The following is a 17,646-nucleotide window of genomic DNA, read 5'->3' as shown; positions in this document are numbered from 1 at the left end:
CAGTAGCCCATCCAAAATAATACAAATCCACGCCGGTGCAATGCGGGTAATGCCCCTCAACTTGCTGCAACAATTGGTAAGATTGACACACATCTACATTTTTGGACTTGCAGTGATCAGTAGCATCTTTGAACGAATACTGTTTCGTAAATGCTAGGTTGACAAGAAACCTAGTGGTTTAAAGTAAAAGTCCGTCCCCTAGTTTTCAATTACTCAGATGTGCGTATGAATTCATCATGCACAATTAAGATTGCTCACTGATATGTCAGGAAAGAAATCAAACATGGCCCTCCTCCTGCACAATCAGTACAATCCGTCTTTCGTAACAAGGCTGTGTCAAGCTCAATCGAACTTGATAATATTTAACCGAAGGCACCCAAGGTGTTTGTACCACAACCAGCCACTACATAACCACCCCACTGGCGCTTGAAATCCACCTTCTAGGGGTGAAGAGATCGACACCTTCAACCCGCATGGCACGACATGGCACGGCACGGCGCGAGAACAGGACAGGACAGGACAGACAGACATGCAGACATTCAGACAAATGCGCGATATTAATTAGTTGTTTAGATTTCTTTGGTTTCCGCTCAATGCAAGTCACCTAAATAACTCAGCAGCGTACGCCTGGCTGGCTGGCTGTATGTGTGCGTGTGTGTGTAGGTGTGTATACTTTGTAGCCGAACTAACAGCACAGACGGCTCCATAAATGGCCGTGACATTTGTTCATACAACGGGTTTAGCCTTCGTGACAATCCACGACGTAATTCCGTGTCTGTCGGATACCGGCGCCCATCACAGCGCGGCAAAACAGGAGTATGGTTTGGCATTTAGCAGGGATACACTTTTCGTACATGGAAGCGAGACTCTTGGAAGTTGCACAGAGTCAAAGCCGTTGATAACATACTGCAGCGCTGTGGGAACGATATCTAGAAAACTCTCACACGCAAGGGCACCGCCAATTGACTCAGTTTCAAAAGCTATCAAAATCGTATCAGGACACGCTGCGTCACGTATATACGAATCATCTAAATATGTTTGAAGGCGGTGCTATGCATACACTTAAGACATCGCATATTTGCGAAGCCAGTACGAACCGCCGTTTCCGTTTTTGTTTTCTTTATAAAAAACCATGTCTTTAAGACGCAAAGCAAACCCGAGGGACTCGTGGGGAGAAACTCGCGTTTGTAGATGTCAGCAGCAGATGAAGAAGCATTTGATTTGTATCTATTATGTGGTAAACAAAAATATAGCAGTTTTGTGAATTCGCACATTCCGTACGCACTGAAAAATCCCACAACGATTCTGTTGAATTTATCGGTCCAATCAGGACATTTTCGTCATCGCAAAAAGTTCACGAATTCTACGCAAAAAAAGCAAACAAACAAGGAGGATCACGTCTGGTTTCGTCTGTATCAGTGCATTCGTTTGCTCGTTTCGCTCTCTCAGCGAGTAGTATCTCCCACAGCAATGAGACTAAAGCCGTAAGCAATGCTAGGCTCGCGTGGACGTCTGGCAAGAATTGCCGGCCTCGGCACGGAGCGCAGCCCGGCTGGCCGCGCGGGCTCGTGTCGGCCGATGCATGGCGCCGTCCCCGGAACACGCTGTCGCAGAGCCCAGCATCCTCAGCACCCGGAGATGCAGCCCTCCGCCAGGCCTGACCTTGGGGTCCTCCGTCAACCCACCTGCAGGTAACAACCAGTTTCGTCCGGCGATCCCGGAACCTGAGTGAGACCGTCGGTCTGTCCGGCGGTCAGTCACTCAGCAGCCTCACGAGCGACCTCATGTGCTCCCTGTGGATCCTCCTGCAGGTTAGCTGCTCCCATCTGCGAACCGCTTGGGGCGAGCTGTGCGCATTGAGACGCTGTGATATGTCGCTAGAGATTAGTGGCAGCCGCTTGCTTGCGGAATATTTCCCCAGAGGCCACACGTGGCGGCGGGATATCTCACTGCGGGTGGGAAGAAACCGTGCATCGCTTCGTTTCCATAAACAACTAGAGTATCCTAGTGATTATGCTGGTAACAAAAATACTCAATCACCTTCCATTATGCGTAAAATGCAATTAATGTGGTTATCCAATAGGGACGGGCTGGGTAAACCCATGGGTGCTCATATATACATAATGAGGAATGGGTTGGAATACCACCAGATTTTTGGAAAATCATGGGAGCGGATAGTGATAGACTTTGACAAAAGGTAAGACTTTACCGGCTGGACGCCTAAGATCAATCCACATCTTGTTCCTGGCTGTGTTTCCTTTTGTTACGCTTGCTTTATTCACACTACTTCGGCAGTTAGGTAACAGAGTAAATCTGGTTGTTAGCTTTGATGAAACTTTCCCCTAACCTAGAGCTTAACCGCCGAAAAATATGGACCCGGGATGCCAGTGGGTGGGTTCAACTGATAAAGAATGAGTAGTGGATGGATATGGGCATAGCCCCATCAACAGTGTGTAGATTGGGTAATCAACCTTTACCCACGAAAATCTCTGTTATCAAATGGTCCTCTGTTTCTGGGAGACTCGAGAGCCAAAATTTTGTAGTGAACACTTCCGTAGGTAAATGAGCTACCGTGCATTTGCTTCGGACCTTGAGGTTTTAATTCATCTGCAGCGCCTTGGTATGTGGACAGGCGTTTACAAAAAAATAAACAAAGCATGACCAGGAGCTATAGATGGTGCATGGCTATTTCGGACGGTTTTGCAATCTTCTTCAGTCTACGCAATGAGACTGAGTTTGTATGCTGTTCGTGTGGCCAGTTGACCTGATGGAGACCTCAAGCCTGCTGGACAGGTCGCAGCGTGGCGGCAATGCCCACGCTTGCAGCAGGCATCCAAGGGATACGGAACATCCCAGGCGGGAGCCACATGACCTGACATAACCTCGGCCCTGTTCACGTGTGCGTCAAAGGTCAGCATGGACACATACAAAGCTATTTCGGGTTTGATGTAAGACCTTGGAGCTGACGGATCAGTCCACCTTTTTGACCTGTAAACCTGGTCTGAAATGGTTTCATTATTTCTACGAACGTGAAGCCTGTTCCTTCCAGGGCACCTTGAGAACAGCTGTGGCGGGAAGTGCCGGTATTTCACCGCAACACGTTGCTACATCCTGTATAGAAAACCGGCGTTGGGCACTAAGCTGGACCAGAAATCTTGGAACGCGTATACAATTCCCAACTTCGCTGTGAGCAATGTAATTATCTTTACCAGAGGGCAAGAGTTCGGTTGATGCCCCCCCGCCCCCTCTCAACAAAACGCAAGGAAGTCAGTAAAGCTGCTACGCTTAACGGATGCCAGGTGCGATACTGCGAGCTGGCACCTGACCGTTTATCCACCCTTCTTTCCTCGCTCACACTTCGCGAAGCACCCTATCGACACCCCGTTTATCAGGATGGCAAGTTGCATGCACCAGCCATGAGTGACTATGAACCAAGTGCCCCCCGGCGGAGATGCCGTCGGAACACGGAGCGCACAGCCCGAAGGGGTGGGTTCCTGCGCGGATGGAACACGTACACGGAGCACACAGTCCGAAGAGGGGTGGGTTCCTGTGCGGACGGAGCACAACACAGGGTGCATGGCCCGAAGAATGGGGAGTTGGTGGATTCCTGAGGGGCGGAGCACACACACGGAGCACATAGCCCGAAGAGGGGTAGGTTCCCGTGCGGACCAAGTCTTGACGGAGAGCTCCCAGGTGCATGCAGCCCTGCCTTGACACTATCCACCCCCCTTCACCCCAATGCTCTGAAATGGTCGGGACTAACCGACAGCTCCAATCCAAACAAAAACCTGGCGGTTAAGCCCCACAGGCTGACCAGGCGTCTCTAAGCGCACATTCTACCATTTCAGGTTTTCGGCGTGATGCTCGGCGCGCCCAGGGCCGCGACATCTGACCTACACATCGCCGCGGCGTACTACGAGTATGGGCACGAGTACGAGCACAAGGACGAGGGCTACTACGGCCCCTACGAGGACGACTATGAGCACGAGCACGAATACGAACACGAATACGAGTACGAGCACGACTTCGTCCACGTGGTGCCCACGCCGCCCATTTACCATCAGGACAGCAAAATCCACAGTGAAGGCAGGCCTTCGGCCATCTCTGTCCAGCGACCACAGTCGATTACCGTCAGCAAAGTAACGGTTTCGACAGCCATCGAAATCCCTTGTTCACCCGGCTTCAAACGCTGTAACAACGATTGTTGCTATCAAGAGACACCTAAACCGCCCTGTCGGGGCGGCGCGCAGCGCACAGTCGGCGGCTGTCCCCCTACATTCCACTGAGCCAGTCAACACGGCCGGCCTCAGGGACCTGCGCAGTGCAGCCCGGCAACCAGGCAGCCAGGAAGCCAGCGCAGCCATCGTAGCCGGGCAGCCAGGCAGCCAGGCAGCCAGGCAGCCAGCGCAGCCAGCGCAGACGGGGAGCTGCCACCTGGGCAGACGGACACGCCTCCAGCATGGGACACGGACATGCCGCTCCAGCGGTCTGGCCTTGGAGCGAGCACAGCCGCGCCCACCGGCCCGTCTCGGCAAGATTAGCTGCCCACCCCGCTCTGCCCATGGCGCGGGGCGCCTGGTGACGGTTTGATCCGTGGCGTACATGTATCTTCGCCTTCTTTGGCGCCTGTCAGCTTGATGTTGGGGATTTCACTGAAGCAGGGCTAAGCGACCAGCACAGAGCAACAGCCAAGCGGTGGGGCCACACAAACATACACCCGCCCCCGGGCGCCCAACCTCAACACCGTACGCTAACGCTACTGAGTCACCATGATCTTGTCCAGGCGCGCCGGCCGCCCACACAAGGGAGCCGTGGCCATACCGCTTCAACCGAGACACGGGCGAAACATTTGGGGAAGGGAAGGTTCAACTCCTCTGTTACCTACATTCCGCGTGAAGGCAAAAAACGCAAATGATGACAAGCGCAGATAGTTAACTTTTGGAGACAAATGTCATCGTTCGCACAGCGGCTTAAACATCTACCCGGACCCTTCCATCAGCCCACTTTAGATTCGAGTAATTGCAGTGCACGATGAGCCGAGGCCGGTGGGAGAAATCCCGCATTGACCCCAGAGTGCGTAACACACGCCGGCGTTGCCCATCTGTTAACCTAACATGCCTTGTATGAGACGACTTTTTATACCTTCAGAGCTTACCATAATATGCAAGACCAACGATGTCATTTTGCACAGACTTGGACATCTAAAACAGGCTTATATGGCTGATTGCGATCGTTTTGACATTTGATTCGTGACTTTTGCATGATACCACCTTGGGAACTCTTACTGACATCATCTATTCGTACGACGCAAACATTTTAGATTCTGAAAACCTCTAAAAATCGTGAGAAGCGCTGGAAAACACGTTTCGCCCAAATAATCAAACAGCATGCTGAAGTCGGTGGGGGATACCAACACCACCGTTCACTTCTTTAGGATACCAATGCTCATGATGACCAGTGGCCATTTTCGCACAGCAAAGCTACAGCTCACGCCGCTGTTGATGGAAACCGCCAGAAAGACACTGAAAACGGCGCATGGCTTCTCTGTGATTGTTCAATGTTGAAATATTGACATGAATAAAGAGTGGAATTAAGTGCTCAATACGTGATTAAATGCAAGTGTTTACGCAGTGCATTGCATGTTTCCGCAGGTAGTTTTACTCTATAAAAATCCTACCCGCGCAACTCGTTGGCAATGGTCGGATTGTGCAAAGAGCGCAAAGCACACTATGAGAACCATGAGTATCCGCAATTATCAAAAAGTGAGCACTTTTCATTGAAAGCCTCAGAGTTTCATTAACTACGATAAATGTGTGCAAACATTTCACATTGGCTTTATGCATTCGGCTGTATGGTGGGGTGTCAAATTTTGACGGCGTGCCAGACGTCTCCTTATCCAGTCATCATTTACTTAAACCATATGAAGGCCCAAAATCAACATTAGCATGGTCTGATAAGAAACAAACAAACCTCCGTTACAAACACTGCAATTGACCTACAGCTGATTCCACCGCTTCTAATTGCAGGGTCTGTTCGGAGCGATGAATGAGTTCTTGCGACGCCGCAAAAACCTGATCGCTGTTCGGCAGTGTTCCCTTGGAAATTCCAGCATTGCATATATCATTTTGACCATCTGATCATTGTTTCAACATTCATCGGTATTTCTGATCATCTGATCCACTTCGTGAGCCACAAACCACAGGAAGGGTTAAATCATCCTAGAGACGTGCATTGCAGTTTGTGGGCGCGCCACATCCGTTAAAGGGAGTGTCCCACATTTAAGAATATTGAACCAAGCATCAGATGTATGACCTCAGAGAAAAATACGAGACGTGCTAAAGCAATTTAAGGTGTTCCACGTTACACGCCGTGGAAAAATCCTGTTCTGCTTTCACAAAGCGAAAAGGTGTAATATTCGAAGGACTGGCATAACATCCACGCTATCCCAGCACACGCTTAGTGGAAGCCATCCACGTATGCGTCTTTGACGGCTTACCTTATCACGCGCTCGGGTGGGGAGGGGTCAAATTGACCTCCCCCGAAGGTTTTTTCAGAATGGTTTCCGAACGGCATGGCGTAGCCACGCCACATTTTGCACAGCTCTAGACAATTGGCTAGCGGATTGTTTGACATCAATAATGTATACGTACCTTGTAAGGTCGCTGACTTATGGCAGGTCGAAGTCCGGCCATGGTTTCAGCGAAGACAATTTCTACGGAGTCGTCCAATCTGATACAATAACGGAGTGTTTGACGAAGCCATACATCTCTGAAATGCTTTCTTAGGCGAAACAACAGTTGAATGAGCAAATTACATTGACCTGAGATCAGGCACGAAGGTCAGACCAAGGTCAAAACCAACCTGTGTCATAACTCTAGGGCCTCTATTACTCTATAGGGCCTCTATTACTCTAGGGCTATTACTCTAGGGGTATTGGGCAGTTTCTGGTGCTCATTTCGAATTTATTGATAGCATGAACCGCAATATATATATATATATATATATATATATATATATATATATATATATATATATATATATATATATTTATATACATCTCTCTCTCTCTCTCTCTCTCTCTCTCTCTCTCTCTCTCCTCTCTCTCTCTCCTCTCTCTCTCTCTCTCTCTCTCTCTCTCTCTCTCTCTCTCTCTCTCTCTCTCTCTCTCTCTCTCTCTCTCTCTCCTCTCTCTCCTCTCTCTCTCTCTCTCTCTCTCTCTCTCTCTCTCTCTCTCTCTCTCTCTCCTCTCTCTCTCTCTCTCTCTCTCTCTCTCTCTCTCTCTCTCTCTCTCTCTCTCTCTCTCTCTTCCATTGCCTTCTTAGAGGTCAGATTAGGTCATTGACCTAAAATGACCCAGGTCAACGTTTTGTTTTTCGGAACACACCGTCTAGCGTAATTTTTGCCGCTGATTTAAATACAAAACTCAGAGCAGCTTGTATAATTTTGGTCATCATGACCTTCAAAAGGCCAAACAAGGTCACTGGACTTAACCGAGCATGTGACGTCATGCTTAGAAACAGTTATCTAGGTTCTGGGGACACCTTGGAGACCAAGCTGAAACTTGACTTTATTTGACATAATTTGACCTAAACGTCATAACCTAGGAACCTGAAACTTTGAGCTAGGCGAGTTTATGCACAGGTCAAGGCACCCTGCAAATTTGGTATCTCTGGCTTTCTTAGTTCTCGAGATCTCAGGGGGTCAAACTGACCCCCCACCGAAACGAAGGGCATCCAGCCGGCCACCCGGGCGCTTGTTTAAGTTGTTCGCTTTCCTTCTGGGTCACAAAAAGCTCATTGTTTTAAATGATTGCCGCACAACTAGCCTTAACTCACAAAAACCCACCAATAGACAGCAGCATGAAATCCCTTTGAGATGTCGTGGTGTTTTAGTTTGGGGTTAATAAGCTGCTTTGAAGATTTTACAGTCCTTTATCTGTGCGTGTACATAAACTGGGCCATCGTCATGTGGGGCTGTTCGTATATTACGTCACGCACGGAAGGTAGGAACGTTTTTTGATCGAGCGTCACGGAACCACAGCTGCATGGAGGCCCGGTCAGAGAGTGTAAAACTATCGGCCCGCTGAAGTGTGACCGGCTGGCCAAGGCCGCCAAAGCTCAGCAATTTCCATTTAATGAACGACTATCTCGCTGGGCTTGATGACCCGCTCGTAATCGATGTATCTTCGATTGCAAAGACAAATTACGACACATTAGTGCCCAGTCTGGGTTAGACAGATCCCAACATAGCTCGGCTATGCCGCTACAAGATCCGCGTCCCGGTCAAAATTATGACTAACATACTAGGCTATCACCACAAGACGCATTCTTTCTGGTCGTTTCATGAATTTCGCGAATATCGTGCCCTAAAGCAGAAACAGTCAACGCGTACATATCTTGGAGCTAAGGATATCCACGGTTGTAACAGAAATACGGAAGTACGGAAACCCATCAAATAAGTTGACTTCTTTGGAGGGCTGCTTAAGCTGTGTTGATAAACTCGCAAAAATAAAAATACGTGGAATTGCTTAGAACCTGTTTGGACCATCGGCTTAAAAGTATAATTTCGGCGCTGAAACCTGGTAGCTTTAGATTATGTCCAATATACCGTTTTTAAGGTGTTGGTGTTGCATTGGTTGATTGCTTGTTAGTAAACCCCCATGGAAAATGAACAGACTCAGCTGAAAAAGGCAAGATTATCAGTACGCCCTAGATTTCCAAAAAGGTCAAATTCGTTACCCTTTTGCCTGCTTTATACTCCCTACGTCCAAGATTCAGTCAATGCACTGGAGACTGAAGCCGCTACCATGGAGTGTAGAAACGGTATTGCTGTTCTCAACCTGCGGGTGGTGACAACGCCCCGGCCGTAGAAGTCCACTACGCAGATATAAAGGGTGCTAGAGAAGTTAGAGACCATGCAATGATGCCACTCTTGGCCGCTGTTCAAGTTTTATATTTTCCGGGTAAGTCCATATCTTCCGTTTTATATTTTCAGGAATCGAAGTAAGCAAGGTGACAGGTGCTGAAAAGGCACAGCTCTGCCTACCAGTGCGGAACGTGCCCTACTTCTCGGATGATGTGATATAATTTTTTTTTCTACGCCGTTACCCAAGAACAGGTAACCAGGAGTGCCCCTCCCTCAATCCCAGCGACGCAGTAAACCGTACGTTAACACCAGAAAACATAAAATCAATTCGCGGCACTCCCAGCTAGGAAGATGAAACAAACGTAAAAAAACAGGCGAAGAAGTGGAGCAGACCCGAAGGAATTGTGTTATATGATAGGTAGGGAAAAATCATAGATGAAAAGGCTTAAAGTAGTCATTAGCCAAAGTCAGCTAATGACAGCCCGCTACAACCGCCCAATAATCTACAACCACTCAATTCCCCATGTTAGTAAGGGCTATACAGTCACAAGTCGGAGGGGGCAATTACCTGGTCATTTTTGTGCTCGGTTTTGAGCTGGATGTCCAGGGAGTCCACCCAGCTAAGCAGAGCTTGTTGCTGGGAGAACTCCCGGAGCCAGCGCCGTGAATTTGGGTATATGTGCATGACTATATATCAGAAATTGATTATGAAACATGAAGGAGGTCAAATATGAAGTGCGTTGGGTATGTACAGCACAAGGATGGCAATGTCTTCAAATATGTTGGTTGCGTTAATGTGTGTTCACGAAATGCTTGCGGATGATGTTCTTAACGATGGTTTTGATACAGGGATATCAGCTATTCTTGGAAAATATGAAACCATAATGTCGTTCCACAGCTTAGGGCCAAGGTAGGATGCTGTAAATAGTCTATAATTACGATAAGGGAAAGGTTGGTCTAAATGTTTTGCTCGCGTCATATCCATGTCATTGGATTCGCGGAGATTGTAATTTAAATCGAATAATGCAGGGAGCTGTGAAGTTAAAAATCTGTGCATCACAATTAACATTTGAGATTTAGCAATATCCGATAGTTTCACAATGTTGTATCGTTTAAAGATTGGCTCTGAGCTTTGTGGAGGATACACATTTTCTATAAGACGCACAGCCCTTTTTTGCAAAATTACCAACCGATCTAGTTGAGAAGCATAATTTATGCCCCAAACCAAGCAGCAGTAATTTAGATAAGGAAGAATCAAAGTGTTATAAAGTAGATGTGACGTTGTTTTATCAACAAAGTACCTAACCCTACTTATTATTCCAATATTTCTACTTACTATGCTTGCAACACAATTAGTGTGGCGTGTAAACTTAAGAGAGTTGTCAATGATTACACCAAGGTATTTAATTTCCTTTTTCTCTTTAATAGGTGAATTATTAATTTGCACATTTAGTCGGAAATGCGAAGAAAGGGTTGTGTAATGCTGTGTGAATGTTTTTGATACGTTCAGGGAGAGAAAATTAGCAGCAAACCAAGAAGTCATTAGAAGCAAAAGCGTATTGACATTGTTTTGAAGTTCGACAATACGTTTTTGATTGTTGATAGATAATTCCTGATTTTTACACATTAAGTTCTGCCAGACAAATATGAAGAAATGATTTCATGAGATTTTCGTCGAATACCATATTTAGTAAGTTTACGTAGAAGAAGGCTAATGTGTACAGTGTCAAAGGCTTTTTTCAAATCTAAATACAAACCTAACACATATTCCCGTTTTCCCATTTCATTTTCTACATTTGTGATGAGCTGGAGGGGGTCGAAAGATAATTTAGGAATTTCGTCTTTTAACTGTTGTTCAATCTCACTGAAGAAGAGGTTAAATAATTCTCCGATATCCGGATCGTCTGTGATAATTTTATCATTAGAACCAATAATCCTGGTTGGGTCTGCATCCTTTTTTGGTTTTGAATTGATGAGAGTGTGTAATGTTTTCCATGTTTCCTTGGAGTTCCCAGAATGTTTACTGAATTCATTACTGTAGTATTTCTTTTTGGCTAGCCTAGGAGATGTAGTTAGAATGTTTCGGTAGCAAGTGTATGTTGCAATATTTCGGGGACTGGGGTTCTTCAATTTCTGTTCAAATAACTTGCTTTTATGTGTAATTGATAGAAGAAGTGCAGGTGACACCCATGGTTTGCGTGAGCTGGTCTTTCTAGAAATGTGCCTTGTGTGAGAAAACCTGGTGATACCAGCATTGTAAATATACACAATCCGATTTGCAATAGCATCAGGTTCTGGCTCATTTTCAATATCAACAAGATGGTCAACAAGGAATAGTTTAAATTCTTCCAGCCTTCTGTAATCAAATGTGGTAATGGGTGTTCGAACATCAGGGGAGTGTGGGTGTGAGGCATAGTTAAGAAAGCTAAACTTTGCTAGACTTTCTGGAATGGAAAGAATGCTAAACTTTCTGGAATGATGGTCTCCGGTTAGCAGATAGCTGGAAACTGCCCGACATTTCGAGGTTCATATTTCTTCAGCAACGCTTGAGCGGCCCAGCGAGGGAAGCTATCGCTGGGATGGAAGTGACGGCTGACGAATACCAGGATTTCTGAGGCGAGAGAGCTTCCTGAAGCCAGGTCTACGAATCAGGTTCAGATAATATTTGCCGTTTTTTTGTCGAGGACACCAAATATGGGGGCCAAAGGAAACTCATACAATGATACAATGAAACAAGATACAATGCTGTCCCATGCCAGAATTCTGAGAGTCCCGGAAGTGAAGGTCGACGGAACAGAGGCACGGAACGCTCTTTACACCCTTGATTCTATCAAAGCTTCCGAAATGTGTACGAATGCAAAAGGCGCGCGACAGCTCTGAAAAGGATGATAAGTTGGAATGACTACTGAATTTCATCGATTCCGAGGTTGATAGACAGACGCTGACTGATTCATTGAGCCGCCGCTCACAGGAGTATGGGCCCCAAGATGTCAAAATGGAGCACAAGGATCCGAACCGAGCGGGTTCGCGGCCGAGCTGCCTCACCAGGTTAAACCCCTAATTTTGTTAAAGCTAAGTAAAACCCTCGCCCGAAAGGCGGTGCTGAAACAGTGGTTGAGGCGTTCATCCGTCTTCGGTTCCATCCCTCGTCACCCACCATAGCATTTCACATGATGCCTAATAAAGGTATCCGTCTCGAAATGGCCCTGGCAGTCAGTAAGACGTGAACCCCCAATCACTATTACTTTCAAAACTCACTCGGCAGTGTCATTTCGCCACGCGTGACAAGTGGAGGGGCTGGCAATTCCCATACTTATTTCTGTGCTATAACTGATGGAGCATCGGGATGAAGGCCATCGTGTTCCTCGTTGCCTAAGCTATCTAAATATATTCTGCTTTTGAGGTTTCAGGCTAACAGGTAAACTTTCCTGACATCCTGAAGCTTAAAAACGAAAATAATTCCGCAAGCACCAGTGTGCGCTCCGCCGTCTGCCGGTTCCGTAAATGTCCGACCTATAAGCCTGGGTCAAATGACACGTCACGGAAACCAAAGAGCACCCCAGCTGACATATCTGTTAGAGTGCATCATGTATAAATCTATTACTGTAAACCGGCATCCTTTTAAACCAGGTGACGTCACGCGAAACATACCAATGACATTTAAATATATTAAACCGTCTATCTGTGCCATTTTTGTTTTTGATCAATTTATGACCTCTGACATTAATCCGAGTCCTTGGGGTCACACACGCTTTATATCGCTACGCAATGCAAGTAATTGTGTACCTCCACTGAATAACTGTGAGCTGAATTGTCGACCCTTTTCAGTAAGAAAACATTTGAATGGTCTGCGTTTGAAATAACCCATACTTGTCCAAAGTCATGAGCTTGCTTGACCTTTGGAAGATCATTGTCACTTGCGTGTAGGCATCCATGGGCAAAACCAGTTCAAAAGTGAGTAGTCACCAATGCAGCACATCTGCACATACTACTGCGCTACATCTATCGTTATTTAGCTGTTTTACATTTATCTGGCCCAGCGTGATCTTGAACCCAAAATTAACTGCAAGTTGTCGCGAACTTTCCTTCAAAATGATATTGATGCATGACATCCTAAAAAGGCATGTTTGCAAGTACATGTGTCACAAATCTGATATAAAGATTAACAAACAATTGGACAGGGTTGACCTAGCTTAACCTGTGATGGCCTGGCACATGAGCTCCAGACACAATCAGGCCTGATTCCAAAGATAGCAAAGCTACTGAAGAAGAAAGCAAAGATACCTCACAGGTCTCGTCGTCGGCCGAAGGTTTAACCTCTTCAGGTGTCGTCGGATGAGTGGGTTCCGCAACAAGCCACATTTGACTGCTAGCTGCCATAAAATTCGAAGACTCGGCACTCCTGAAGGCGTACCAAAATCAAGGCGTCGGAACTGTGCTCCCTGTGCCTGAATGGAGGGCAGAGGGCAGCAAGATGTATACAGCACCGTGCAACCACCACGGCAGATACCAGCAGGTGCAGCAGGTACGTGCAACCACCACGGCAGGTGCCAGCAGGTGCAGCAGGTACGTGCAACCACCACGACAGGTGCCAGCAGGTGCAGCAGGTACGTGCAACCACCACGGCAGGTGCCAGCAGGTACAGCAGGTACATGCAACCACCACGGCAGGTGCCAGCAGGTACAGCAGGTACATGCAACTACCCCGACAGGAACCAGCAGGTACAGCAGGGTACATGCAACCACCACGGCAGGTGCCAGCTGTACATGAGACGAAAGGTGCTAACACGAAGTTCGATGCCATGCCATGGTTTCATGGCAATACATATGCGCGGCGTGTTGCCCGATCTTTGACTGAGGCTCACGTATGTGTATGGATCGCATGGCGTTACAGGGAGCACTGTTCTCTTGGATGCGGAATCGGATAAGACTTAAGACAGGGTGCAGATTCAGCGCTCCCAGAGCTCACAGGCCGGGCGGTTGGTGGGAGCTTTGTGAAGATCTCCTTGCAAAATTCCGAAGGCTTACAACTGCTCAGCGAGGCTGAGCTTGGAGCTGTCCTTGACGTGGCAAAAGCATGCATGCATTTTCTCCCCGACCTTGGCAGGAGACTATGGCGACACCAAACTATTAAAGAAGAAAAAGCTGAAAAAATACTCCCTGCTAGGCGGAGGGACATGTTTTGACAACTTGTTGGGTGATTGCACAAACAAGTTTCATCACGAACATTACATGACTGAGACCCAGGTCGTTTTAAGCGTTTGAACCTGGTCTTGGAGTCTGGCGAAGTGAATCCCGAGAAATCTGCCAGCTGCTGTTTGGTATACTTAACTCGAGAGGTCACCTTCTTGACAAGATTGCCCGAATACACCAGTCCATGGGAGCTCTGGCGCGCCTGTATCAAGGCCAAGATGGTATCGTTCGATCTACCGACTCAAGAGCCTCCAATAGTGAGCACACGTGATCTGTAAAACGCTGCACAGCCCGGGGTTTCTCTGCAATGAAATGAGTCAAACACGGACACGGACTCTTCAGCGGACGTGCCTTGGTTGCGTCGAGGATCAGCAGGTGGGAGAGAATCAATGTATGCAATTAGCATGCGACTGCCACAAATTGGACACGTACATATCTTTGTCATCCTGTTACTGATCCTGCTAGGGCAGATGACCAATGCTACTGCGAGATCGTTCGATCATTTGTTGAGATGATCGTGTTCCTTTCTTGCTCACATTACGTTCTCACACTTTTTGCATATATATATATATATATATATATATATATATATATATATATATATATATGTTCACCTTGTGGTTTCACCTTGGAGCATTCAACCGCGAATATGTTGTGATGCTTTCGAACACCTTGATGAACCTTAACCAATTCATGACATGTCAGATTCTTGAGCAGTCTTACGACTTGATGGGCTCGGGAAATTCACAACACTGTCGTTGATGACCAGAAAAAGACCTGTGCCTAAGAGCTGACTCGAGTGTGGGTAGATACACTCAAAAATGGTCGGATCGATTCGACCTTGTTTCGAGCGACGGTTTTAAGGAACACGACATTGACAGCGCGAAACGGATGCGATGGTAACAAACATAATTATCATAATGTAGAGAAAGCCAAGCTTTAAGCACATGACGCTAGTCACATTTGGGAACTTATACAAGTGGGTATCAACCACGCATTCTAGTATACACCTTTTCTTGAGTTTGGCATCCACAAACACATCGGTGTTTCGCATTCGTGAGACATTTACACAAAGTATGACTAGAATTAGCTAGCTTCGCGTTTGGTAAGACCCGTCATTTTTAATGAAAGATATCCAGGAGATCGTGAAGCATTACATTTTAGTGACTGCCACAATCTTTTCAACTATTTTTGGATAACACCTGACACACAAGGTTGACCTGCGCACTTGTGCAGTTTTCGTGTTTCGATCTTTCCCAAGTTAGGCAACAGCGTGTTTTATACTAGGCCCGTTTCCGAGCAGGCGATATCGGCTACATTCAGGGGCCTACTTTATTAGTGTCGTAAAATGAGTGGTTGGGGGGCTGAGCAGCGTCAAACGACGAAATTCACCCCGAAAATACGATAAGAACGGGGGTTCTCCATAGTTTGCGCTATTTTCTTCCCAAATGTGGCAGACTGGCGCCAAATTTATACTGAAACAGAATAGGAAAACATCTGTAAAACTACTGCAACTGACAAGAGAATTGCAGCGCCGGCATTCGCCGCTTCCCACTACATTACTGACGCACCCGAGTCCCAGACGTTGTTGAAATGGCTGGGCGATTTATGGACGGTACATCCGCCTGGACCACGCGATTGGCCTCACTTCCACATAATCTCTGATCACCGAGAGCTGACATTGATCCTACACAAAACATAACGGGCAGATCCATGGACGACACGCGATAGAGAGTGGCCGCGTGCGAGCGCTGACTGACGCTACTGCTGCTACAATTGCCTGCCCTCTCCTCCGTCCGAAATAAATCTCTGTCGAGTTGCTGCGACGACGGGGCGTCCAGATCCAGACCCGGACCTCTCAGCTTTTTGCATAGTAATCTACTATTTTGTCCGTTTATAGGGGGATGTATACATCTGTCATGAAGTTTTTAACTAAAAAAGCCATCTTGAAGATCATTCGGCGCAGTTCACAGCTTTCTTCACACCCGCTCGGGTGGGGGTCAAATTGACCTCCCGAGGGTTTTTCCGGAATGGTTTCCAAACGGTGCGGCGTAGCCGAGCCAAACTTTGCACAGCTATAGACCGTTGTATAGCGGATCGTGTGGTATAAAAATTAAATGTACCGTGTAAGGTCGTTGATCTACAGCATGTCACCATTTCGTTTCGGGAAACGTCCTGCCCAGTGTAATCTTTGTCGCTCCTTCAACTGCAATACTCAAAACAGTCTTGCATGATTTTTGTCACTATGAACTTTGACCCTTAAAAAGCATGTGACCTTTTGCCTACAACACGTATCTCGTTCTGGGGACACTTTGGAGACCAGCTTGGAGTTTTACTTGAACTTTGACTTTGACAACATATAAACCCTCGAGTCGTCCGAGTTCGATCATGAAAGCGCAACAGACTGTGTCGTACATTCTGCTATTTTTGCACGGAGCACAGTTTGCATTACTTTTGAAAATCAGACTGTGTTGACTTTTACCGCAGAAGCTTTCATTTTATGGTTCTTGTACTGTATTTGTTTTCACAGTTACCCGGCAGCCACTAAACGATCTCATCTGGCATGGCCATTAGGTGAAAAGAGTCGAAAGGGCGTGATTTCGGCTTTCGGGGGGCGGGGGGTTGGTAACGACCTGCCGAGGCCGGACATCCTCGCTCACCGGATTTGTCCCACATGCCACATGGGTGTGTATGGCTCGAGTGGTAGGGCTGCTCGCTTAGCATGTGGGAGGTGCGGGGATCGATACCCCGCAGCTCCAGGATTCGGATCTTGGATGACAGGCAATGAGGGTGAGGGATTCCAGGCAGTCACTAAACCACACGCGGTCGTCAGTTCCACACGTCAAACGCTGTGGTAATTCGGAGATAACAGCATTATATTGAATCAAAGGTGCGGCGAAACCTCAAGCGCGCCCACCAGGGGTCATAGTCTGGGTCCGGTCTATTGAGTCTAGTCTGCAACCATAACCCAGGGTTACTTTGTCGCTTTACGCGTCGCAAGGTCTTCATGACGCACTGAATTAATGACTGTGTGTTGTTGCCTGTCTCTTACCCAGGCAGAAAGAGCAGAAGAGCGGGCACCATGCTGTCATTTCAGGTGGAGATTGTAGCGTCGATACTACTGTGTTTCATGTGTCTCGAGTTCAGTAGCCATTTTGCTACCTCACCGTGTATTACTAATTGCCCTACTAACCGCTAGTGTAGTGACATGACCCGACGTCACCAGGCCAGCGGTTATTAATGGTAAGTTAGCGGTTATTTAGAGGTCGGAACAATCCGATTAGAACCTCTACCAGCCTCAGGCAACCTTTAGTTTCCAGTTGCCAAATGTGTCTTAGGAAAATAGCGTGCTTTAATACACTTACAGTTTTACATCGTCCCTCGTAAAAAAGCCAAATGCGGACCAGGTAGATAAAACAAAGCTAACAAAGCTATCCAGAAAATAATTTTGGAGAGATGTCTCCCTCGCACCCCTCAGCGGACAGCATGCGCAAGATGGCGGCTCAGACCGAGCCGGACTTCTGATCCAGCTATCCTATGAGCGCCAGGTTTGGGTGGACAGTTATCTGGCACCAGGCATGCGGTTGTA

At 47.2% G+C, this 17,646-nt stretch overlaps 2 protein-coding genes across 4 annotated transcripts in view; both read left to right on the top strand.

The window, feature by feature from the left end:
• LOC119109551 (muscle M-line assembly protein unc-89) overlaps nt 1-17,646 on the top strand; it is a 112,597-nt gene that overhangs the window by 2,150 nt on the left and 92,801 nt on the right. The gene's annotated exons all lie outside the window — the stretch shown is intronic.
• LOC119109558 (uncharacterized) lies at nt 1,746-6,602 on the top strand. The gene is made up of 2 exons (XM_037233230.1): nt 1,746-1,811; nt 3,849-6,602. The coding sequence occupies exons 1-2, from the start codon at nt 1,785-1,787 to the stop codon at nt 4,284-4,286; spliced, it is 465 nt and encodes a 154-aa protein (XP_037089125.1). The 5' UTR covers nt 1,746-1,784; the 3' UTR covers nt 4,287-6,602.

This window comes from Pollicipes pollicipes, unplaced genomic scaffold, assembly GCF_011947565.3.
Source record: "Pollicipes pollicipes isolate AB1234 unplaced genomic scaffold, Ppol_2.1 Scaffold_7231;HRSCAF=8579_pilon_pilon_pilon, whole genome shotgun sequence".
In the NCBI taxonomy this organism is placed as follows: Eukaryota; Metazoa; Arthropoda; class Thecostraca; order Pollicipedomorpha; family Pollicipedidae; genus Pollicipes; species Pollicipes pollicipes.
This window is presented reverse-complemented; position numbering and strand designations above follow the sequence as displayed.